The sequence below is a fragment of the Oncorhynchus tshawytscha genome, linkage group LG19 (genome assembly GCF_018296145.1).
Source record: "Oncorhynchus tshawytscha isolate Ot180627B linkage group LG19, Otsh_v2.0, whole genome shotgun sequence".
Taxonomy (NCBI): Eukaryota; Metazoa; Chordata; class Actinopteri; order Salmoniformes; family Salmonidae; genus Oncorhynchus; species Oncorhynchus tshawytscha.
The window spans coordinates 47256620-47280990 of NC_056447.1; the positions used below are offsets into that span (position 1 = coordinate 47256620).

The 24371-nt window shown below is 42.4% G+C and overlaps 2 protein-coding genes across 3 annotated transcripts in view; one reads left to right on the forward strand and one right to left on the reverse strand.

Annotated features, from left to right (window-relative positions):
* Nucleotides 1-630: 630 nt before the first annotated feature.
* slc6a15 (solute carrier family 6 member 15) lies at nucleotides 631-24343 on the forward strand. Of its 2 annotated transcripts, none has more exons than XM_024380095.2 (12): nucleotides 631-800; nucleotides 2470-2965; nucleotides 8324-8481; nucleotides 9376-9502; nucleotides 9802-9983; nucleotides 15780-15890; nucleotides 17164-17405; nucleotides 18265-18457; nucleotides 19148-19340; nucleotides 19861-20020; nucleotides 20315-20477; nucleotides 22842-24343. In XM_024380095.2, exons 2-12 carry the CDS (start codon nucleotides 2644-2646, stop codon nucleotides 23199-23201), a joined length of 2211 nt encoding a protein of 736 aa, XP_024235863.1. In that variant the 5' UTR covers nucleotides 631-800; nucleotides 2470-2643; the 3' UTR covers nucleotides 23202-24343. The 2 variants fall into 2 exon arrangements, with proteins under 2 accessions (XP_024235863.1, XP_024235864.1); XM_024380096.2 differs by lacking the exon at nucleotides 631-800 and adding an exon at nucleotides 914-1002.
* Nucleotides 20400-24371, reverse strand: part of lrrk2 (leucine-rich repeat kinase 2) — a 59352-nt gene continuing 55380 nt past the window's right edge. The window contains exon 50 of the mRNA XM_042301761.1: nucleotides 20400-20515. The gene's annotated coding sequence lies outside the window, so the exon portion shown is untranslated. The remainder of the gene's footprint in view (nucleotides 20516-24371) is intronic.

Below are 24371 nucleotides of genomic sequence, written 5' to 3' on the forward strand. Positions count from 1 at the left end.
ATACAGGGGGATCTGACCCGGTACTAGATGGGTGTACCTAATAAACTGGCCACTGAGTGTATTGTAGCCTATAACGGATGGAAATTATGTAACTGATTGATTGCATACCTGGCTACTGTAGTTACATGGTTGTATCTTCTGCAAGGCAAGCAGCACACGAGTTCAGATTGAATTTAGTGGTGATGACCCACAATGTCCTTCACCCTGTGTAGGCTACAATTATTGAATTAAAACAGCATGTAGGCCTATGTCTATTCCACATACCTAATTACAAGTTGTAGGTACAATAGGACAATCACAAGTCAGTCCTAATAGATAGGCTACAGTATAGGCACATTCTACCCACACATACCCCCCTTCTAGTGAAGGAGCTAATAAGGGGTTAGTCGTAGTAGAACATACCAAGTGAAAATAGGGGGGATCAGGAAAAATGTCAAACAATTATTTCGTTTATCCTGCGCATTCACGATGGTAATGAATATAATTGTACCATCATAAATAATCCGTAATATACAAAGAGATACATTGAGCAAAAAGTAATGTAAATTTGGATCAAACATTTATAAACAAAGGAACCAAGCACCCCTATTACCGCGCTGGATGTATTTCTAAATCCTAGAAGAGGCGAAGCACTTGTGTCTGTTTCATACAACACCACAGCGGCGATACAGCACCATATACGCATTAGCCTACAAGTGATGATGTCTGCCCCGTGTATGTGCTTCTGTCACAATTTTATTCCTTGATACGCATCATTCCGAAAAGGACCAACATCCCCATCTTACTGAAGACGACTAAAGGTACATTTCATTTAAAAGGAATAGATGTGTTGGTCTGAATAGGGTGGCAATGCGCAGGATGTGGCCAGGGAGTGTATGATGAAATACCCCACAGGGATGGCACAGAGAAGAGAGATGGGTTGGGCGGGGAGTGAGGAATTCATTGATGTTCATTCCTAGAACAAATTGTATCTTGAATACACAATATCTCATATGGCGGCAGGTATGGTCCATTGCTTTTTCGTCATTTATGCATTTAATCATGTTTTTTTTCTTCTCACACACACATGTATAGCATATCTAATAGCTTAATTTAGCCTTTATAGCGGAATGTGCCATACAGTGGCGTATTCAATAAGAACATGGAACTATTTCCTATGCATAATACATGGAAATGCACATGCACATTAATACAGTAGTCAAATGTTATTATAAAGACAACATGAATACCGGTAGGTTTTATCTTTCTGTGTGCTATAGCTACAGACTATTCCAGCTGCACCCTAAAAGGAATTTAACATTTTCAGACTATTAGGCCTAACATTTACGTTTATTTGCTGATGAAATTACGGCCATGCTTTTAAAACGAGGCTAATCTGAAAGTGGCCACAGGAAATCTATTAATCGCTTAAACCACTTGTCGGTGAAAGGCAATACATAGGCTGCTACAATCTGCACCATGGTAACGTTGTTTCATTGTGGTCTTATTTTACTCACAATGTGGAAAACTATGGCCGAATTGTAATCACATTACACCTATCATACTAATACATTTAGGGCTATATTCTGGGTCGTTTTTCTATATATATTTTTTCGTTTATAGGTTTTCTCTGCTCTCACGTTGAGCTGCGATTACAACGAGTGTTTGGGTTCGTATGCAAATTACCTCGTGCTCTGCGTCAATTATTTGGGCGCGCGGATACCGAATCGTCTCCAGAGTTAGCGATGGCCTTTCCATGTTTTGGTCATGCGTCAAAGTAACCAATCAATAGACAATGGCGTCAAAAGATTTTGGTCACATTTGTCATATTATTTCCTTGTGACAAAAATATGATTTTAAAAAAAATATTTGAATTATAAACAGAAATACAAAGAATACTATTGAATCATTATATCGTTTATCCTCAACAACTGCCCATGGCAAGTTTTCTAAGAAGCATACACACAGGTTGGACATCATCCAGACTATACAATTTCTGTCTGATGAAAGATATTAGGGGTGATTATATTCAATTCAAGTGTGATCATACAGCACACAGTATAAAAACGTGGCCTTTTTGTGGTTTCATTGAAATAGAGAACGGAAACTTTTTTTTTACACACAGACAGACACCCCCTTACTTCCTTCCTCCCTTCTCTTTATCTCTTCTCTTCTCTTTCTCTCAGTAAATACAGAAACCATCATTCTTGCTATGTGCATCAGAGAGTGGTGATATCACCAATACTCACTCTCATTCTGCCTTTACTGGAATCATGGATATTATACACTAGGATTTTGTTTGCTTTCCTTTTGGCATTCGCTGATAATGAAGAAAATATCAATATTGTAGCCTAATGTTCATAAAACGGGTCTTGTGTCAACATCTAATAATTATGACAACCCCACTCTGTTTGCCCTGAAATAATGAATATTGAATTTTGAATATGAGCACAATACCCTAAATAATTTATTTTTCTTTCCTGCCCCAAGCTTTTGGTGATAATGAAGAAATAAACAACTCCTTCACAACCCTCCATCACACACCTCCAAGATAGAGTCTTTATCCGACAGTCCACCTTTAAGCCCTCAGAACTACCAGAACTGAACTGCCTCCCGCTACCAGCCCAAAGACATTCTGCCCCACGCCCTGGTCTGCTTTATCAAATGCCCAAAAACAGCAAGGCCGTCAAGAGAGAGCTTGACGACGATGTCACAGAGTCTGTCAGGGACCTGCTATCCAATGAGGACACGTGTGATGATTCCTTCAAGAAGAGCTCGCTGATTGTGGGTGGCGGCGGAGGTGATGGGGAAGGAAAGGACCTTAATGGAGACATGGACGTGGAGGATGGAGGCTCGGACGCAGAGGATGATGCAGCGAGACCAGCCTGGAACAGCAAGCTGCAGTACATCCTGGCCCAGGTGGGCTTCTCTGTAGGCCTGGGCAATGTCTGGAGATTCCCCTACCTGTGTCAGAAGAACGGAGGGGGTGAGTGGCTGTTGTGCTTATAGGTTAAGGTATAGAAGTCGCCTGCCATTATGGTTAGGATTTGGGAAGGTTAGCCTGCCCCATTGTGTGTGTGTGTGTGTGTGTGTGTGTGTGTGTGTGTGTGTGTGTGTGTGTGTGTGTGTGTGTGTGTGTGTGTGTGTGTGTGTGTGTGTGTGTGTGTGTGTGTGTGTGTGTTTTTGTGTGGATGGATGTTAAGTGTGTGAACCTCCTGTTGTGTTGTGGTGCACGTCTGTCAAAACCAGACTGTGACCTTGGTGATCAGAGCTCTCAAGATCAACATTACAGTGGTCACAAGACTGTCTGAGTCTGTCTCCTTCTCTCTCTTTCAATAACCTAGTAACAACCACCAAATAACACAATGATAACCATGCTGCAACAAGCAACAATAACAGCACACAATACTAGCAAACCCCCCTAAATAACCCTTATTCTAACCACACAGCAACAACCAATGACAAATAAAATCTGAAGTTTATTGGTTGTGTGCACAGATTTGCAGATGTTGTACCAGCTGCAGCGAGATGCTTGTGTTTCTAGCTCTAACAGTGCAGTAATACCTAATGCTTGTGTTTCTAGCTCTAACAGTGCAGTAATACCTAATGCTTGTGTTTCTAGCTCCAACAGTGCAGTAATACCTAATGCTTGTGTTTCTAGCTCTAACAGTGCAGTAATACCTAATGCTTGTGTTTCTAGCTCCAACAGTGCAGTAATACGTACTGCTTGTGTTCCTAGCTCTAACAGTGCAGTAATACCTAATGCTTGTGTTCCTAGCTCCAACAGGGCAGTAATACCTAATGCTTGTGTTTCTAGCTCCAACAGTGCAGTAATACCTAATGCTTGTGTTTCTAGCTCTAACAGTGCAGTAATACCTAATGCTTGTGTTTCTAGCTCTAACAGTGCAGTAATACCTAATGCTTGTGTTTCTAGCTCCAACAGTGCAGTAATACGTAATGCTTGTGTTCCTAGCTCTAACAGTGCAGTAATACCTAATGCTTGTGTTCCTAGCTCCAACAGGGCAGTAATACCTAATGCTTGTGTTCCTAGCTCTAACAGTGCAGTAATACCTAATGCTTGTGTTTCTAGCTCCAACAGTGCAGTAATACCTAATGCTTGTGTTTCTAGCTCTAACAGTGCAGTAATACCTAATGCTTGTGTTTCTAGCTCTAACAGTGCAGTAATACCTAATGCTTGTGTTTCTAGCTCCAACAGTGCAGTAATACGTAATGCTTGTGTTCCTAGCTCTAACAGTGCAGTAATACCTAATGCTTGTGTTTCTAGCTCCAACAGTGTAGTAATACCTAATGCTTGTGTTTCTAGCTCCAACAGGGCAGTAATACCTAATGCTTGTGTTTCTAGCTCCAACAGTGCAGTAATACCTAATGCTTGTGTTTCTAGCTCTAACAGTGCACTAATACCTAATGCTTGTGTTTCTAGCTCCAACAGTGCAGTAATACCTAATGCTTGTGTTTCTAGCTCCAACAGGGCAGTAATACCTAATGCTTGTGTTCCTAGCTCTAACAGTGCAGTAATACCTAATGCTTGTGTTCCTAGCTCTAACAGTGCAGTAATACCTAATGCTTGTGTTCCTAGCTCTAACAGTGCAGTAATACCTAATGCTTGTGTTTCTAGCTCCAACAGGGCAGTAATACCTAATGCTTGTGTTTCTAGCTCCAACAGTGCAGTAATACCTAATGCTTGTGTTTCTAGCTCTAACAGTGCACTAATACCTAATGCTTGTGTTTCTAGCTCCAACAGGGCAGTAATACCTAATGCTTGTGTTCCTAGCTCTAACAGTGCAGTAATACCTAATGCTTGTGTTCCTAGCTCTAACAGTGCAGTAATACCTAATGCTTGTGTTCCTAGCTCTAACAGTGCAGTAATACCTAATGCTTGTGTTCCTAGCTCTAACAGTGCAGTAATACCTAATGCTTGTGTTTCTAGCTCCAACAGGGCAGTAATACCTAATGCTTGTGTTCCTAGCTCTAACAGTGCAGTAATACCTAATGCTTGTGTTTCTAGCTCCAACAGGGCAGTAATACCTAATGCTTGTGTTTCTAGCTCTAACAGTGCAGTAATACCTAATGCTTGTGTTCCTAGCTCTAACAGTGCAGTAATACCTAATGCTTGTGTTTCTAGCTCCAACAGTGCAGTAATACCTAATGCTTGTGTTCCTAGCTCCAACAGGGCAGTAATACCTAATGCTTGTGTTCCTAGCTCCAACAGGGCAGTAATACCTAATGCTTGTGTTCCTAGCTCCAACAGGGCAGTACTACCTAGCAATAAATCCTAAAATACACACATAACCCAGAAAAATAAAATAAATAAATCAAAACATGTCAAAACGAGCAAAAAAAAAGTATTTTATTTGTCACATGCACCAAACACAACTGGTGAAGACTTTATCGCGAACCACTTGCTTACGAGCCCTTCAATCGACTCATTTCCTTATATGAACTGTAACTCAGTAAAAAAAATTAAATGAATGCATGTTGTGTTTATATTGTTGCTCAGTGTATATTAAAATGTCAGGTCTCTATATCTATCATCTACCCTCAACCCCGGAAGAAAGTGATTGCAATACTTTTTTTCTGTTTGCCCAAAAGGCAAGCCAGTCAAAAGCACACATTGTTTTGAAACTGTAGCTTATTGAAAGATGTGATATCCTTATTTCTCATTCACCATCAGTGACTTTAGAGTTGACAGAATATCAGAATATTTGTGAAAAGCAAAACAGTTAAAGGCTTCGAAGTTAGGTTTTTATGCAAATAATGTACTGGAAATAGATTTTATTCATCTCTTTCAGTTACTTGGCTCTAGCAGTAAAAATGCAACCACCATTTCCTGTAAACAAAGGTTTTTGTAATCTCTCTCATGTACCATGTGTCTGTCTACCAGTTGCAGTCTCATCTCTTCTGAGGATGTTCTGATTCCCTGTGAGTAACAGACACAGACAGATCCTATTTTACAGACCTGTGCTATTATGGGCTGTGTCTTAGTCATTCTCCCTGAAGGTGTCTGTAAAGAATATACAGTTGAAGTCGGAAGTTTACATACACCTTAGCCAAATACAATTAAACTCAGTTTTTCACAATTCCTGACATTTAATCCAAGTAAAAATTCCCTGTTTTAGGATCTGTTAGGATCACCACTTTATTTTAAGAATGTGAAATGTCAGAATAATACTAGAGAGAATGATTTATTTCAGCTTTTATTTCTTTCATCACATTCCCATTGGGTCAGAAGTTTACATACACTCAATTAGTATTTGTTAGCATTGCCTTTAAATTGTTTAACTTGGGTCAAACGTTTCAGGTAGCCTTCCACAAGCTTCCCACAATAAGCTGGGTGAATTTTGGCCCATTTCTACTGACAGAGCTGATGTAACTGAGTCAGGTTCATAGGCCTCCTTGCTCGCACATGCTTTTTCAGTTCTGCCCACAAATTTTCTATAGGATTGAGGTCAGGACTTTGTGATGGCCACTCCAATACCTTGACTTTGTTGTCCTTAAGCCATTTTGCCACAACTTTGGAAGTATGCTTGGGATCATTGTCCATTTGGAAGACCCATTTGCGACCAAGCTTTAACTTCCTGACTGATGTCTTGAGATGTTGCTTCAATATATTCACAAAATTTTCCTACCTCATGCCATCTATTTTGTGAAGTGCAACAGTCCCTCCTTCAGCAAAGCACCCCCACGTCATGATGCTGCCACCCCTGTGCTTCACGGTTGGGATGGTGTTCTTCGGCTTGCAAGCCTCCCCCTTTTTGCTCAAAACATAACGATGGTCATTATGGCCAAACAGTTCTATTCTTGTTTCTTGAGACCAAAGGACATTTCTCCAAAAAGTACGATCTTTGTCCCCCTTTGCAGTTTAAAACCGTAGTCTGGCTTTTTTATGGCAGTTTTGGAGCAGTGGCTTCATCCTTGCTGAGCGGCTTTTCAGGTTATGACGATATAGGACTCATTTTACTGTGGATATAGATACTTTTGTACCTGTTTCCTCCAGCATCGTCTCAAGGTCCTTTGCTGTTGTTCTGGGATTGATTTGCACTTTTCGCACCAAAGTACGTTCATCTCTAGGAGACAGAACACGTCTCCTTCCTGTGTTTATACTTGTGTACTATTGTTTGTACAGATGAACGTAGTACCTTCAGGCATGTGGAAATTGCTCCCATGGATGAACCAGACTTGTAGAGGTCCACAACATTTTTCTGAGGTCTTGGCTGATTTCTTTTGATTTTCCCATGATGTCAAGCAAAGAGGCACTGAGTTTGAAGGTAGGCCTTGAAATACATCCACAGCTACACCTCCATTTCACTCAAATGATGTCAATTAGCCTATCAGAAGCTTCTAAAGCCATGACATCATTTTCTGGAATTTTCCAAGCTGTTTAAAAGCAGAGTCAATTTAGTGTATGTAAAGTTCTGACCCACTGGAATTGTGATACAGTGAATTATAAGTCAAATAATCTGTCTGTAAACAATTGTTGGAATAATTACTTGTGTAATGCACAAAGTAGATGTCCTAACCGACTTGCCAAAACTATAGTTTGTTCACAAGAAATTTGTGGAGTGGTTGAAAAACGAGTTTTAATGACTCCAACCTAAGTGTATCTAAACTTCGACTTCAACTGTAAAGAATGTCATCATTATGATTCCAGTAGCCACAGACCAATTTGCGTCATCTAAAACCTGAGTATCTTTCCAGATCAGTGTGGGTAATCTGAGACCTGAGTATCTTTCCAGATCAGTTTGGGTAATCTGAGACCTGAGTATCTTTCCAGATCAGTTTGGGTAATCTGAGACCTGAGTATTTTTCCAGATCAGTTTGGGTAATCTGAGACCTGAGTATCTTTCCAGATCAGTTTGGGTAATCTGAGGCCTGAGTATTTTTCCAGATCAGTTTCGGTAATCTGAGACCTGAGTATCTTTCCAGATCAGTTTGGGTAATCTGAGACCTGAGTATCTTTCCAGATCAGTTTGGGTAATCTGAGGCCTGAGTATTTTTCCAGATCAGTTTCGGTAATCTGAGACCTGAGTATCTTTCCAGATCAGTTTGGGTAATCTGAGACCTGAGTATTTTTCCAGATCAGTTTCGGTAATCTAAAACCTGAGTTTCTTTCCAGATCAAAATACTTATGTGGACACACAGAGGCAAAACTGGTGTGGTGGGAAGTCACTACATGGTGTGTGTGTTTGTTTGTGTGTGTAGCTGCGTGTGTGTGTGCGTGTTTGTTTGTGTGTGTGTGGCTGCGTGCACACAGAGTGTGCTCATGTGTTTGTATGTTTGTGTGTGACATAGTTCTGACCCTGTGTATGTTGGTTCTTCTCCACAGGGGCGTACCTGGTTCCCTACCTCATTCTGCTGATTGTGATTGGCATCCCCCTGTTCTTCCTGGAGCTGTCAGTGGGGCAGCGGATCCGCAGGGGCAGCATCGGGGTGTGGAACTACATCAGTCCTCGCCTGGGGGGCATCGGTTTCGCCAGCTGTGTGGTGAGTGAAGTTAGCTTCACCGCTACTAAGACTGTGGGTGTAGCACATGGGCATGTGTGAAACTTAATCCTCAGCCTGCCCCACTTGCACCAGAGAATAGCTAGCATTTTATGTGGTGCCGACTGGTAAGATGCTTCGGGAGGTTGTGTGCTAGCAAAGCAGAGGTCCTGGGTTCTAGTCGACTCAGGAGGAAGTGGTACTCGCTAAGCAAGCACCGTGACCGTGACGTCCTTTATATGGCCACTATACACATTTCCTTAGAATAAAGGGGAAAGCACACAGGACTGTTTCTTTGTGCTTCACAAGCGAACACACACACTTTTTCTTTAAACCCATCTACCCTTAGCATCCTTCTATGGTAATGAATTGAAAGATGACAACACAAGTCTTCTCCATGTCATCTCAGCCAGTATAAACTACTTCCATGAGTCATTGTGTTCCGGTCTCTGTTTCTTAATGGCCGCAACGCAGTGGAGATAATTTGATTAGCCAGGTTAGAGCAGAAGGAATTCTGGGTACTGAATAGGTCACGTGTCACCAACACCTTTCTGTGAACTAACTGGCAGCATGTGTCAACCATGATAACACCATCAACCATGATAACACTGACAACTATGATAACACTGCCAACCATGATAGCACGTGCTGTTTGAGGATGGTTTAAATGTAGTCGTTTGACAGGTGGTACCATGTTAAACTGATTTTGTTGAACTAGTGTGTCGCCTTCGCTTGCTCTGTTAGGGTTGCTAGAAAACACATTAAGACAAATGCATTTATAATAAGCACCATATCGATAACGTTTGATTGGTTGATTTGAGGGAGTGATGTGCCTTTATTAGGTAGTGGTGATTTAGATTGTGTGTTTTAAACACTTAACCTGTTTCTGTACTGCAGGTGTGTTTCTTTGTGGCCCTCTACTACAATGTGATTATAGGGTGGAGTCTCTTCTACTTCTCCCAGTCCTTCCAGCAGCCTCTGCCATGGCACGAGTGTCCCCTGGTCAAGAACAAAACCACTACGTGTAAGACACACACACACCCTCATCACCCATCACATGCTCACACCTTCACGACACACGAGGCAATAACAACCCCAATGAGTGTCTCTTAATAACTAGCTTACAAGTTCACATAAAGTGTGTGATAAAGCCATGGTGCTTATACCACCCAGTGACAGCAATACAGTAAGCCATTAGCCATACTGTACATTCACAGTAATCCATTATAAAGTGTGTTCTACTGACTGAGGTGACCACAGAAACTCAACTCCAGGTGTTCTGCACCTGTTTCATCAGTAACATATTGTCCCTCCTCCCTCCAGACGTAGTGCCTGAGTGTGAGAAGAGCTCGGCCACCACCTACTACTGGTACCGTGAGGCTCTGAACATCTCTGACTCCATCTCTGAGAGCGGAGGCCTCAACTGGAGGATGACCATCTGTCTGCTGGCTGCCTGGTCCATGGTCTGCCTCGCCATGATCAAGGGCATCCAGTCCTCTGGGAAGGTGAGTGAGTGAGTGAGTGAGTGAGTGAGTGAGTGAGTGAGTGAGTGAGTGAGTGAGTGAGTGAGTGAGTGAGTGAGTGATTGAGTGAGTGAGACGATGAGTAATTGACCTAAGTCTGCAAGTAAGACAGAGAGAGCAAGTGAAAGAAAAAAAGCTTGCTAGATAGTTACTGTTGTCGTGTCTTTGGCTATGCCGGATTAAGGGATATGACATGCTATTCTATAAAATAATTTATCCGTAATTAATATTACCTGATTGAGCTAATCATGTAAATGTAATTAACTAGAGAGTCGGGGCACCACAAAATAATATTTATAGAGCCATTATCTTCCGAGTAAACTTAAAGACCTAGTAATATTTTACATCAATAGCAGTCAATATTAATCGTCACCTTAATTCAGTCTCATCTGAATGTTGTAAATTCTTGGTCATCTTCACGAACCCTGGCTAAAAAGTTGAATCAGCAATACAAAATTGGGTTGAATTATTTATTTACTTACTAAATACCTAACTAATCACACAGAATTACACATACACATAATTAATCATAACTTGATTCCAAATTACGCCAAAAAGGAAAAGTCCCTAGTGGGTGGAACAGATATGACAGCTTGTTACACAAAAGAAAAGGGTCTGGGTTTGAGTGAAAGAGCGGGAAGACTGAGGAACAAAGGGCGAAGCTGTGCTATCGTAAATACAGTATCTTATGCATTCTAAATGACCGCCCATTTGGAAAAGGAAAATGTAATAAATATTTACTCTGAGCTGCGCTTCGGTAGGTTGGTGGTAGATGGAAGGCCGTGTTGCCCAACCGAGTCCTTTGAAGAATGTCTCTGCTGGTAAATTGGATACGTTGTAGTAACGTTGTTGTGTGGTAGACGGGATACTCTGTCTGTTCCTTCCTAACCTGCGTTTGCAGCTGCTGTTGCTAACTCAACAGCTAGGAGGTATCATTTCTGTAGTGAATAAGAGTTCAAAGTTCATACCATTCGCAACCAAAGCTCACGCTGATGTTGACTTCGTTCTGTAGTTATTATCTGAACCATTCTGGCATCGGACCGTCGTCCTCACATCCTCATAACCGGAGGTTATATTGTCGTCAAATCCATTTGAATCCCACTTTGTAATACAACAAAATGTGGAAAAAGTCAAGTGGTGTGAATACTTTCTGAAGGCACTGTATATGATAAACAGCGTAGCAGCAGCATATATGATGATTGTATGTGAGTGGGTGTATCTTGAACATTGTCATTCTCTTTAGATTGCTACACAGTTTGGGGTGACTGCTGTTACCATACAAATGTTATTTGCTGATTTGACTATGATCTGTAGTCTTTTGGGCGAATGTAGATTAGACCTATTTCATATCACTCCAAGGAATGTTTACCGGCAGCAGCCTACTAATGTACATATACTGGGGCACCGGTTAGTTGAGGTAATATGTACATGTAGGTAGAGTTATTAAAGTGACTATGCATAGATGATAACAACATAGAGTATCAGCAATGCAATTATTCTGGGTAGCCATTTGATTAGATGTTCAGGAGTCTTATGGCTTGGGGGTAGAAGCTGTTTAGAAGCCTCTTGGACTTAGACTTGATGCTCCAGTACTGCTTGCCGTGCGGTAGCAGAGAGAACAGTCTATGACTAGGGTGGCTGGGGTCTTTGACAATTTTTATGGCCTTCCTTTGACACCACCTGGTATAGAGGTCCTGGATGGCAGGAAGCTTGGCCCCAGTGATGTACTGGGCCATTCGCACTACCCTCTATAGTGCCTTGCGGTCGGAGGCAGTGATGCAACCAGCTCTCGATGGTGCAGCTGTAGAACCTTTTGAGGATCTGAGTACCCATGCCAAATATTTTCAGTCTCCTGAGGGGGAATATGTTTTGTGCCCTCTTCAGCCAGTAGTTTTGAAAGCGGTGCTCACCAACCAAAACAGGTCCTTGTTTTTTTGTGTACTATGTCATCCAATTGTGTACTACCTCATCTATTTTGTATATGTTACATCCTGCAATTTATATATATTTTTACAATTCGTACAATATGTTATGAATTTGGTGTGCTTAAAGGAGAAGTAAATTTTTTTTTTGGAACTAAATCTAAATTTTTTATGAAAATGTCATGTTATAGAATAGTCCATACACCTTTTCTGTATATGAGTCGCGCAAAACATTGCGGATAAAGTTTGGAATGACACAATTTAATGTGTAGAACATCTAAAGACCTGCATTACAATGCTGAGATCTTTTCAGTTTCTAAAACAATGTATTTGGGTGTTTTCGGAGCCTTTGTTCATGTTTTTATGGAGCCCTGATACAACAATGAGGATGAGGAAGTGATTTGCTGTTTGGGGTAAGTTTCTTAAAAACATGTGAAATCACAAAAGAAGGTGTCTGGACCCTTCTTTAACACGCCATTGATGTCAAAAATAGAGATTTGTTTGTAAAAAATGAAAATTCTCCTTTAAGATCCCGGACTGCCTCTAACAATGAACAAGTGTGAGGCCCTCTTTGGACCCCACAACGGTCTCGATGGCCTTTTAAGTTGGAGAGAGAGTGGAAATGGCTATGAGCTTTCCCTTCCACTCCTAGTGAAGGGACTAGAGCAGGAGAACCTTTGAAGCTTTGCCACACAAAAGAATATTAATGTCCCTCTCGCCCCTTGTTTACAAAAGCCTATTCCTAGGAGTATCCCCACTGGGATCTACATTTTCTTTTTACTTTCTGTGTGTGGGTATGAGGGTGCAAGAAAGGCAGAGGGAGAGAGGGAAGCAGACCGGTTGCCATGGTTTTATGCTCTCTTTTGCATGATTGTTAGGAGTGTACTCACAAAAAAAGAAACTGAGGGAGAAAATAAATAACATTTAGCTGATTGTGTGGTGAAGAGGGAGTGTACTGAATGGCTGGGTACTAAATGGCCCATTCATTTTGCGCTCAAAATCTACTTTTTGCTCGCATTGTTGACATAAAATGATGTGGAGCTACAAAAGAATGCATCAAAGTAAAAGCACCGTTATGGCAAGTTTGAGTTGCCGTAACGATAGATAGTGATGGAGGAAAAAATATCCATTCAGTTGCATATCGCAAATATTCATTTGGAGGATATTATATCGATACTTTCACTCCCAAGTATAGATTTGTAAAAACATTATTTATTTTTACCTGCACTAGTCGGCTGTACCTGCGCCAAAACTCCTGTATTTTTCATCCTATAGCTTGTTCTCCAGCTAGTCAACATGTTTTCAGCACTTTAATTTCCATGACTGATCAAAAATAATAATATTTAACCTTTATTTTGACAGGGAGTCAATGCTGAAACCATACACATCTAAATAAAATACACACATTAACTACACATCCTCATTAAAATGCACCCATTAACCACACATCCACATTAAAATACACATTATTAAACATAACAATACGCAAAAAGCAAAACACAATTTATTTTTTACCTTTATTTAACTAGGCAAGTCAGTTAAGAACAAATTCTTATTGTCAATGACAGCCTAGGAACAGTGGGTTAACTGCCTGTTCAGGGGCAGAACGACAGATTTGCACCTTGTCAGCTCGGGGTTTTGAACTTGTAACCTTCCGGTTACTAGTCCAACACTGTAACCACTAGGCTACCCTGCCGCCCCAATCATGAATCATGAACACATTCTTCAGTAAAAATGTCCCCTAACAACCGTCTGAAGTTCCCTACAGGCACCAATTCCTCCCATTTTAAAGTACATTGGAGATCAATCCACATGTAAGGTGCAAAAAAAAAAAATGAAGGCATATCTAAGGGCCCTCCAGAGTTAGCCATCCCTGAGATCAGGTCTGGGAGCTCGTACGTCTGCAGGTTAAATAAAGTAAGGAATGGTGGAAGTGTATGCAGTAGGGCTTTATAAACAAAAACAACTGCAATGCATTGATCTAGTAGACTTCAAAGAGGGCCAGCCTACTATCTGATAGAGAATGCAGTGATGTGTGCTGAACCTATCCCATGGCCCGAAGGGAAATGGATCTTAAACCGTTACAGCATCAGGTGGTGTGATTTTAACACCTAGTCTAAGCTTAGGCATTCACAACCTTTTGACCAGTTGACCTGGTTTGCCCTTTAGAGGCCATCAGACATGCAGAGGCCCACCCCTGAACCCAACCCTGCTCATGAGTGAACTCCAAACCATCTTAAATCTTAAACCACGCCTCAGAGCCTGTGTGGTGACTCAACCTACCCACCCCGCTCTTCAACCACAATCCCCTAGTATCCTTCCAGATATAATACGGTATATCACCAAGCACAAAGCAAGAAGGCCCCTCCCTCTGTCAGCTTAATGGGACAGTGGTACAAAAGCTCTTGTGTGGGCCCTGACCCAGCGGCCGGTCAGCACCCTTGGCCCCATAGCAGTTCAGTAGAGTAGACCTCCCCTGGGATAGGACCTCCTATTGCGTCACTGACTTCAATCACTCGTTACTTCTTCTGTATTCTTCCACTCACTGTATAGTGGTCCGCAGGGCTGTGTATTTCTCTATGGGTTACTGCCACCCCCACAGGTCAGGAGGGGACAACAGAGGCAGCCTCAGAGATCCCTTTCGATAAAGCCCAGAAGAGGTAGCTTCAGAGATTTGTATTTATTATGGATCCCCATTAGCTGTTGCCAAGGCAGCAGCTACTCTTCCTATGGTCCAGACACATTAAGACACATCACAAAATAAACCATATCACACCACTACATGTCCACAGCACAAAATGTACAATAAAACAATATTACAATGTACAATACCACCATACAACAATATTACAATGTACAATACCACCATACAACAATATTACAATGTACAATACCACCATACAACAATATTACAATGTACAATACCACCATACAACAATATTACAATGTACGTTACCACCATACAACAATATTACAATGTACAATACCACCATACAACAATATTACAATGTACAATACCACCATACAACAATATTACAATGTACAATACCACCATACAACAATATTACAATGTACAATACCACCATACAACAATATTACAATGTACAATACCACCATACAACAATATTACAATGTACGTTACCACCATACAACAATATTACAATGTACAATACCACCATACAACAATATTACAATGTACAATACCACCATACAACAATATTACAATGTACGTTACCACCATACAACAATATTACAATGTACAATACCACCATACAACAATATTACAATGTACATTACCACCATACAACAATATTACAATGTACAATACCACCATACAACAATATTACAATGTATGTGTGTGTGTGCATGTGTCTCTTCACAGTCCGCGTTGTTCCATGAGGTGTAGTTTTATCGTTTTTCTTTTTTTAAAATCACATTTTACTGCTTGCATGAGTTGCTTGATGTGTAATAGAGTTCCATGTAGTCATGGCTCTATGTAGTACTGTGTGCCTCCCATAGTCTGTTCAGGACTTGGGGACTGTGAAGAGACCTCTGGTGCCATGTCTTGTGGGGTCAGCATGGTTGTCTGAGCTGTGTGCCAGTAGTTTAAACAGACAGCTCTGTATTTCCAACATGTAAATCCCTCTCACAAAGACAAGTAGTGATGCAGTCAAGCTCTCATCTACTTTGAGCCAGGAGAGTTTGACATCCATGTGATTGACGTTAGCTCTCTGTGTACATTTAAGGGTTTATATAGTTATTAACCCCAGAGAGACAGGGTCTGAGACAGATTTGTCAATAAGTAAAGTCTCCAAGTCAGCAAGACGTTTGTTCTTCTGTTGTGGTTGTTTTACAGGTGATGTACTTCAGCTCGTTGTTCCCTTACGTGGTGCTGATCTGTTTCCTGGTTCGGGCTCTGCTCTTGAAAGGCTCCGTGGACGGCATCCGACACATGTTTACCCCCAAGGTACAATACCCTAACCCCTAAGGTACAAAAATGCTGCTTTATAGTTTCACCCAATGTAATGGTGCCTTGTTCACACCCAGGCACAGTCAACCAAATCCTACTGCATACAGCCAACATGCTGCACTACACTGCAGGCAAAGTCAGGAACCAGACTTCTTCAGAGAGTTAGCTTATGCACTTGTTTGATCCAATGCACTTTTTAAAATATATATATTTTTATCTCACCTTTATTTAACCAGGTAGGCCAGTTGAGAACAAGTTCTTATTTAGAACTGCGACCTGGCCAAGATAAAGCATAGCAGTGCGACAAAAACAACAACACAGAGTTACACATGGAATAAACAAACGTACAGTCAATAACACAATAGAAAAATCTATGTACTCTTGTTTGATCCAATGCACTCGTTTGATCCAGTTGTGGATCAATGTTACATTGTTAACTTTACTGAAACAGGAAGGAAAGTATATCGACTGAAAATGTGCCATAAATGTAAAAATAGATTTTTACCGGAGCTCAGCTATTCAACAGCAATGGCCCTCAACATTGTTCATTTTACTAAAGAGGAAGGCCATGTTAAATGAAAATGTGTCAGAAATATATATATTTTTAAATACAGTAGTCTGTTATAGGTTGGCTACTCAGCCGCCGTGGCCCAATGGCAACTCAGGCAAAAGGAATAATCTAATTTGGACTCTGCTGTGGTGGCAGACTTCTCACCATGGTAACAGGAGTCGCTCGGTGCTCCCTGCTTTATGTAACATCCACAACGGTGTGTTCAGTTCATTTCACAACAGTCGTGTGTCTGCTGCTTCTCACACGGCTGACATCTTCCTACTTCAAAGGCCTTCGCTGCGTCTCCTGTGTGCAGGGAAGGAGACATCAAAAGCAGGGTTCATTGTGTGCTGTATAGTGTGTGCCTTGTAGCTGTGTTAAGCCCATCACCACACAAAGATGCTGTAGGATATTTGAGGGCAGTGGCATGATGGATATGCTCTCAGTATGTTGTGTCCTTGTTTAATCTTCCACAGTTTTGACAAATTTGACACTCTCAACCATGATTCACAAGTCCACTGCTCTGCTTCACTGGTCCAAACAATGGATTGTCCATTACTAGGAGAGCACAGATTCCTACAATAAATAGCGTAGTGTTGTCCTAAAGAGCCAAATGTTTGTCAAATGAATCCACAGCAAGGAGAGATGAGTCCGCAACTCCAGTTGATCTTCCTTTTGTCAGCACCTCACCTAAAATGTCCATTCTTTATTTCCTTCTAGTTGGAGATCATGCTGGAGGCCAAGGTGTGGCGTGAGGCGGCCACGCAGGTCTTCTTCGCCCTGGGCCTGGGCTTCGGAGGCGTCATAGCCTTCTCCAGCTACAACAAGCGGGACAACAACTGCCACTTTGACGCAGTGCTGGTCTCCTTCATCAACTTCTTCACCTCTGTGCTGGCCACCCTGGTGGTGTTTGCTGTGCTCGGCTTCAAGGCCAACATCATGAACGGCAAGTGTGTCGCGCTGTAAGTATGGATACGCAATTAAGCTGTCGTCAATTAATCAATTCAAATGTATTTATTATACTGAGTATGTGAACACACTTGACAGAAAGGGGGGAAAGGAAAACATTGTGTCTCAAAGGTAATCTGCCTTTTTGATGCTGACATGAAGTTTGGGAGGGTGGCTCCCCTCTGCCAGCGGCTCCCCTTTTGTAGACCAGCGGATCAATTTAGGAACCCAGTTGTGGTCTCAACTTGCTGTTGAGAGTTAGAATAGTACAATATACAAGGTGCAATTTCAAAATGTGGTTGTGCATGAGCAATTTTTCTCTTTTTATGTTAGTCACTGACAGTCACTCAATTAGCCCATGTAAGATAAAATGTTTTAGATTTGAAAGTTAGTCCAGCCAGCTTTCTAAACTTGTAGTAATCATGGCCGAATTACCGATAGGGGGCCCCCATTGATTTTGTTAGTCACTGTCACTCAGATATCATATTAAAAACAGCAAACATTTCTCTCCACCACATGGCAAAATCAGTAGAATTGCTTGAAGTGAGTTATAAAATTGCAAAAATGGGTCTCTGCTGTCAAGAGGGGACACAAAAATATTTTGCTCACAAGGTGGGGGGAGCCCACCAACAAAATGTCACTTAGGGCCCCCAAAAGGCTAGGGTCGGCTCTGACTGCATGTGTGGGTATGGATTTGGGTATGCAGACCCACTGCGGCCTCTCATGATAATTTCAGATGTATTGTAACCCCCACCCCAATCAAAGTGACCCATTCCTGGTCTTTAAGATATTAGCAATAAGGCCTAGAATACATTAGCAAAGTCTACGAAAGTGTCCATTTAATCTGGTCTTATTTCATTTTCTACCTCTCAGGAACACTAAGAAGATAGTGGGTTTGCTGGGGAACGAGATCAGCCGTGATCTGATCCCCCACCACATCAACTTCAGCGCCACTGTGAGCGCTGAGGACTACCAAAAGATGACTGTGCTCATCAGAGGGGTGATGGAGAAGGATTACCAGCTTCTGGGTCTGGGCTCCTGCAGCATCGAGGAAGAGCTCAACAAGGTGAGGGGCCATTGTCTTCTGACAGCTACAGCACATCATTCTAATGTGTTGGTCAGTGCAGACGGCCGTCCCAACATCTGACGTAACGGGGCTCATAGAATGTATAACGGTGATATGTCATTTTGTATCTTTTATGATCATAATCACTTAGGTAGCATTCTACTTGAAGAAAACACAAGCAGTCATGAAAACTGGTGTCACACATGGTGTCATCACGACAACTGACTTTACACTGTCATGTCTCAAACCAGGATTAGCTACGCCTATCCAATGAACATTCTTTGTGTCATAACAAAGAAGCTGTAAAGTGTTACTGAATGCGGTTTCCCACAGACTGTTAGACCAAATCTCTAGGTCTTGTCTACACACTTTGAGATTTCCAGGAAGCCGCTTGGTTTAAGTTGCTTCCCCTTTCAACACCGTTTGGTAGACTGCTACTTTAGTGCATTTCTGTTCCCTTGCTGTTACTTGTGTGTTCCAACTCAGTGTGAATAATTAATAAGGTATTGACTTAACGGGAAAGCACAGCGTCAGACACAGAGGCCCTGTAGATCTACAACATGGCTCAAGTTAACAATCATGTGATTCCTTGAGGACAAAGGCCTTACTAGAAGTGGATATTACTGACGTAAACCTCATCTTCATCTTCCTCCTCCTGCTCCCCATCCTCCTGCTCCTCGTCCTCCTCAGGCAGTGCAGGGTACAGGCCTGGCCTTCATCGCCTTTACAGAGGCCATGACCCACTTCCCTGCGTCTCCCTTCTGGTCTGTCATGTTCTTCCTGATGCTGGTTAACCTGGGCCTGGGCAGCATGTTCGGAACCATCGAAGGCATCATCACACCCCTGGTAGACACCTTCAAAGTCCGCAAGGAGTTCCTCACAGGTCAGTCAGAGAGAGGGGATGAAGGAAGAGATGGGTCATTATTTCTCATTTCAACTTCCTGTGATTCCTCTTATCTCCTCGTCTCCTTCTCAATCTTTTTTTGAGAAGGTCCAAGGTCCCTTTCTGACCTTTTTCTTCAGAGGAGAAAAAGAGTCAAAGATTTGAGGAAAAACAAAAACGGAAAGAGCCTATGTGTCAGTTTGTGGAGGTAGACCTTTCCCAAAATGTATCCTCAGCTGAACTCTTGATGTGTGTTTGCCATCGTAACAGGTCAATAGTATTACCCAGGTGCATGTGTTATGTCTCTTTGCTCTAATGCTTCTGGCTTAATAATGATGTCATAATACTACCTCTACTGCAGAGCAGATGTCTGGCAGCAAAGAGAATGTTTTAGAATTGATACACTTATTAGTGCAGCAACATGTTGACAAATATTGTGCATGAATTCTGTTAACGAGGATGGCATTTCTCCCCCTTGCACCGTTTCAATAACGTCCATGTTGTCTCCCTCCTGTATCAGTGGGCGTCTGTCTGCTGGCCTTCTTCATTGGCCTGCTGTTCGTCCAACGTTCTGGGAACTACTGGGTGGCCATGTTCGATGACTACTCTGCCACACTGCCTCTGCTCATAGTGGTTATCCTGGAGAATGTGGCTGTTGCTTGGGTCTATGGGACTGACAAGTATGTACAGTACATATCAAATCATATACAGAATGGCAGTAATCTGTGGTTTTCTCCACTTTAATTCAAAATCCAAAGCTGTCCATCCAAATACAATGGAAAAACCAGTATTTGACTCAGTATTCAGAATGAGCTGAACATGAAAAGTAATTGTGAAATAATACCACTAAACTACTTTTATCTCCTATCACCTGTTGAACATAATTGCCAAAGTCAACACAGTCTAAACTGAGTACCATTATGTTTTTTCACCTCCTGTGGTGGTATCCCGTCTCCGTCTCTCCTCCTCCCCAGGTTCTTTGAGGATCTGAAGGACATGCTGGGCTTCACTCCGTTCCGGTTCTACTACTACATGTGGAAGTACGTGACCCCCCTGCTGCTCATCCTGCTGCTGGGCTCCAGTGTGATCCAGCTGGGAATGACCCCACCCAGCTACAGCGCCTGGATCAAGGACCTGGTGAGTCGCCACTCGACTGTGGTCTCTCTTTGGTGCAACTGGATAAGGCCAAAACACAATAGTTCAGTTTAATGGACTATTGTTTCAGTTGATGGGATGTGCAAGATTCTTCTCCACTCCTACCTGGCATATGCTGATTTTGTACGTTTGCCCACTGACAAAGAAATGATCAGTCTATAATTTTAATGGTAGGTTTATTTGAACAGTGAGAGACAGAATAACAACAAAAAAATCCAGAAAAACGCATGTCAAAAATGTTATGAATTGATTTGCATTTTAATGAGGGAAATAAGTATTTGACCCCCTCTCAATCAGAAAGATTTCTGGCTCCCAGGTGTCTTTTATACAGGTAACGAGCTGAGATTAGGAGCACACTCTTAAAGGGAGTGCTCCTGATCTCAGTTTGTTACCTGTATAAAAGACACCTGTCCACAGAAGCAATCAATCAATCAGATTCCAAACTCTCCACAATGGCCAAGACCAAAGAGCTCTCCAAGGATGTCAGAGACAAGATTGTAGACCTACACAAGGCTGGAATGGGCTACAAGACCATCGCCAAACACCTTGGTGAGAAGGTGACAACAGTTGGTGCGATTATTCACAAATGGAAGAAACACAAAAGAACTGTCAATCTCCCTCGGCCTGGGGCTCCATACAAGATCTCACCTCGTGGAGTTGCAATTATCATGAGAACGGTGAGGAATCAGCCCAGAACTACACTGGAGGATCTTGTCAATGATCTCAAGGCAGCTGGGACCATAGTCACCAAGAAAACAATTGGTAACACACTACGCCGTGAAGGACTGAAATCCTGCAGCGCCCGCAAGGTCCCCCTGCTCAAGAAAGCACATATACATGCCCATCTGAAGTTTGCCAATGAACAGCTGAATGATTCAGAGGACAACTGGGTGAAAGTGTTGTGGTCAGATGAGACCAAAATTGAGCTCTTTGGCATCAACTCAACTCGCAGTGTTTGGAGGAGGAATGCTGCCTATGACCCCAAGTACACCATCCCCACAGTCAAACATGGAGGTGGAAACATTTTGCGTTGGGGCTGTTTTTCTGCTAAGGGGACAGGACAACTTCACCGCATCAAAGGGACGATGGATGGGGCCATGTACCGTCAAATCTTGGGTGAGATCCTCCTTCCCTCAGCCAGGGCATTGAAAATGGGTCGTGGATGGGTATTCCAGCATGACAATGACCCAAAACACACGGCCAAGGCAACAAAGGAGTGGCTCAAGAAGAAGCACATTAAGGTCCTGGAGTGGCCTAGCCAGTCACCAGACCTTAATCCCATAGAAAATCTGAGGAGGGAGCTGATGGTTCGAGTTGCCAAACGTCAGCCTCGAAACCTTAATGACTTGGAGAAGATCTGCAAAGAGGAGTGGGACAAAATCCCTCCTGAGATGTGTGCAAACCTGGTGGCCAACTACAAGAAACGTCTGACCTCTGTGATTGCCAACAAGGGTTTTGCCACCAAGTACTAAGTCATGTTTTGCAGAGGGGTCAAATACTTATTTCCCTCATTAAAATGCAAATCAATTTATAACATTTTTGACATGCGTTTTTCTGGATTTTTTTGTTGTTATTCTGTCTCTCACTGTTCAAATAAACCTACCATTAAAATTATAGACTGATCATTTCTGTCAGTGGGCAAACATACAAAATCAGTAGGGGATCAAATACTTTTTTCCCTGCCTGTATCTTCTTGTCTCCTTTATCCACACCGATTTGTAATATACCTGGAGCAGTCACTCGATATGCGCTTTGCCATGTTATCTTCACCAATAGGAACACTCGATATGCGCTTTGCCATGTTAGCTTCACCAATAGGAACACTCGATATGCGCTTTGCCATGTTAGCGTCATAAATACTCCACTGTTGGATTATCAAGATCAGCACAGATGGAGGAGAGGACTATGGGCCGAAGCGCGGCAGAAATGTAAAGGCAATTTCCTATTGAGCCGACATATGCAGGAGTTTACCATGAATGCAGTTTCCACTAACGCGGAAACAGTGCCTTTAACTTTCAATCATGCTGTAGGCTGAACTTAACACGATACGGATTGAATAGAGCCCTTAGACTTACTGTAAGACAAGAGGACTTCACACTATTATCACGAGCTCAACTTTCTGTCCCGTGGTTTTAGTGTCAGTATCAGTGTCAATGTGTTTACCTCTCCGGTATCCTTGGTGACCGGTTATAACATTCTGGTCGTAGTTGTACTCCGTCTAGTCAGAACCTTGATAAACCTTCCTTCCCTCCAGGCCAGTGAGAGGTCTATGAGCTACAATAGTAAACAGTAGTAGTAGTAGTACAGTAGTAGTAACCTCTAACCTCCCTCGGTCTCCCCCTCCAGGCCAGTGAGAAATCCCTGAGCTACACTCCGTGGGGCCTGGCGGTCTGCATCTCCCTGGTGGTAATGGCCATCATGCCCGTGCCCGTGGTGTTCTTCCTCCGCTACTTCAACATCATCGACGAGAACGCCGGCGTTGTCTCCACCATCTCATACAAGAAGGGCTGCATCATCCAGGAGATAGCCAGGCCCGAGGAGGAGGACGACGCCAGCCTCATCCATGCCAAGTCGCCCTCGCCCATGCCCGGCAACAGCATCTACCGCAAGCAGAAAGGAGGGGTTCCCGATTCCACCCCCAACGGCCGATATGGTATTGGTTACTTGATGGCCGACATGCCAGACATGCCCGAGTCAGACTTATAGCATGTTGTTTCTGGTACTCCGCCCTACTGGCTGGCCAACCAATCCCTCTTTTGCGTGCGTTTAGTCGTGGGAATCGTCATCTGCATATTTTTACTCTTATATTTTTACTGTATATTCTTTATAGATATCGTAGCTGCTCCCCTTCATGTTGTCCTTTTCCCGTTTTGCTGTAAAAACGATTAAAAAGGTGTGCACAATGTATACTGTACATACTATCTCCTTTTGTCTTCCCCACCCAGTCCTTCCTTGGCGCAGTCCCAAATGGAACCCCTCAGCCCCGTCCTGAAGCTCAATACAGTACAGTATTGGTGTAAGCAATAAGGTGGACGCAATAAGGTGGACACGCCTGCTATAGTTGCTCAACAAGGGACTTAGGCTAGGGACAAGTGAAGATCAGGTTTGGGGTTAATTCCATTTCAAATCAGGAAGTAAACTGAAATTAAAAATGTTCTGATAGAGGAAGCGATGTGAATTTTTCAGTTTACTTCCTGAATCACCAAATTGAAATGGAATTGACCCCAACCCCGAGGGATAGATTTGGGACTGGGCCTTTTGTCTGTCTCTGGAAGATGCAGGTTGAGTGTTGTCCCCCCTGGTCCTGCTGTAGAATGCCTGTGTACATTGTGACCTTACCTCTGGCCCAGAGTTCTGAGATTAATAGCAGCGCAGCCTCTTTGGGTGACATACGTGTTGGCAATGATGTAATACTGACCACATTTCTTTAGTGTAAGTACAATATAGTGCAAACAGCAAAAGGATGGCATTGAAACTGAACCCCCCCAACCAACCCCCCAAAAATGTGCCTAAATAACTTATGATATTTGTTTATAGAATACATGGTGGACGTTGTATATTTAAGGTATTCTGTAAATATAAATATTATAAATATTATAAATATATTTAGCCTATCTGAATAGTTTGGATATCAGAACACCTTGTTTTTTGGAAAGAAGTGCTTAAAATCCTTACAGCTGGTTCCATTTTTTGTTTACTGATGTGCTGTCAATCTATGTAGAGGTTTGACCCCTCTTGATAAACTTGTAAATATTTTTTTCCTCCATGAAATGGCTTCATAACGCAATGTATTTTTTCCCCCTGTTGAGATTAAAGATCAAACTTGGTCCATACTGGGCACTAATGTCTGTGTAGTTCTCAATGTTGGTCTGTCAT

Coding starts and splice junctions, on each gene's coding strand:
- slc6a15 (XM_024380095.2), top strand. CDS start 2,644: ATGCCCAAAAACAGCAAGGCCGTCAAGAGAGAGCTTGACGACGATGTC. Junction 2,966..8,323: donor GTGTCAGAAGAACGGAGGGG/GTGAGTGGCTGT, acceptor TCTTCTCCACAG/GGGCGTACCTGGTTCCCTAC. Junction 15,891..17,163: donor GACACATGTTTACCCCCAAG/GTACAATACCCT, acceptor ATTTCCTTCTAG/TTGGAGATCATGCTGGAGGC.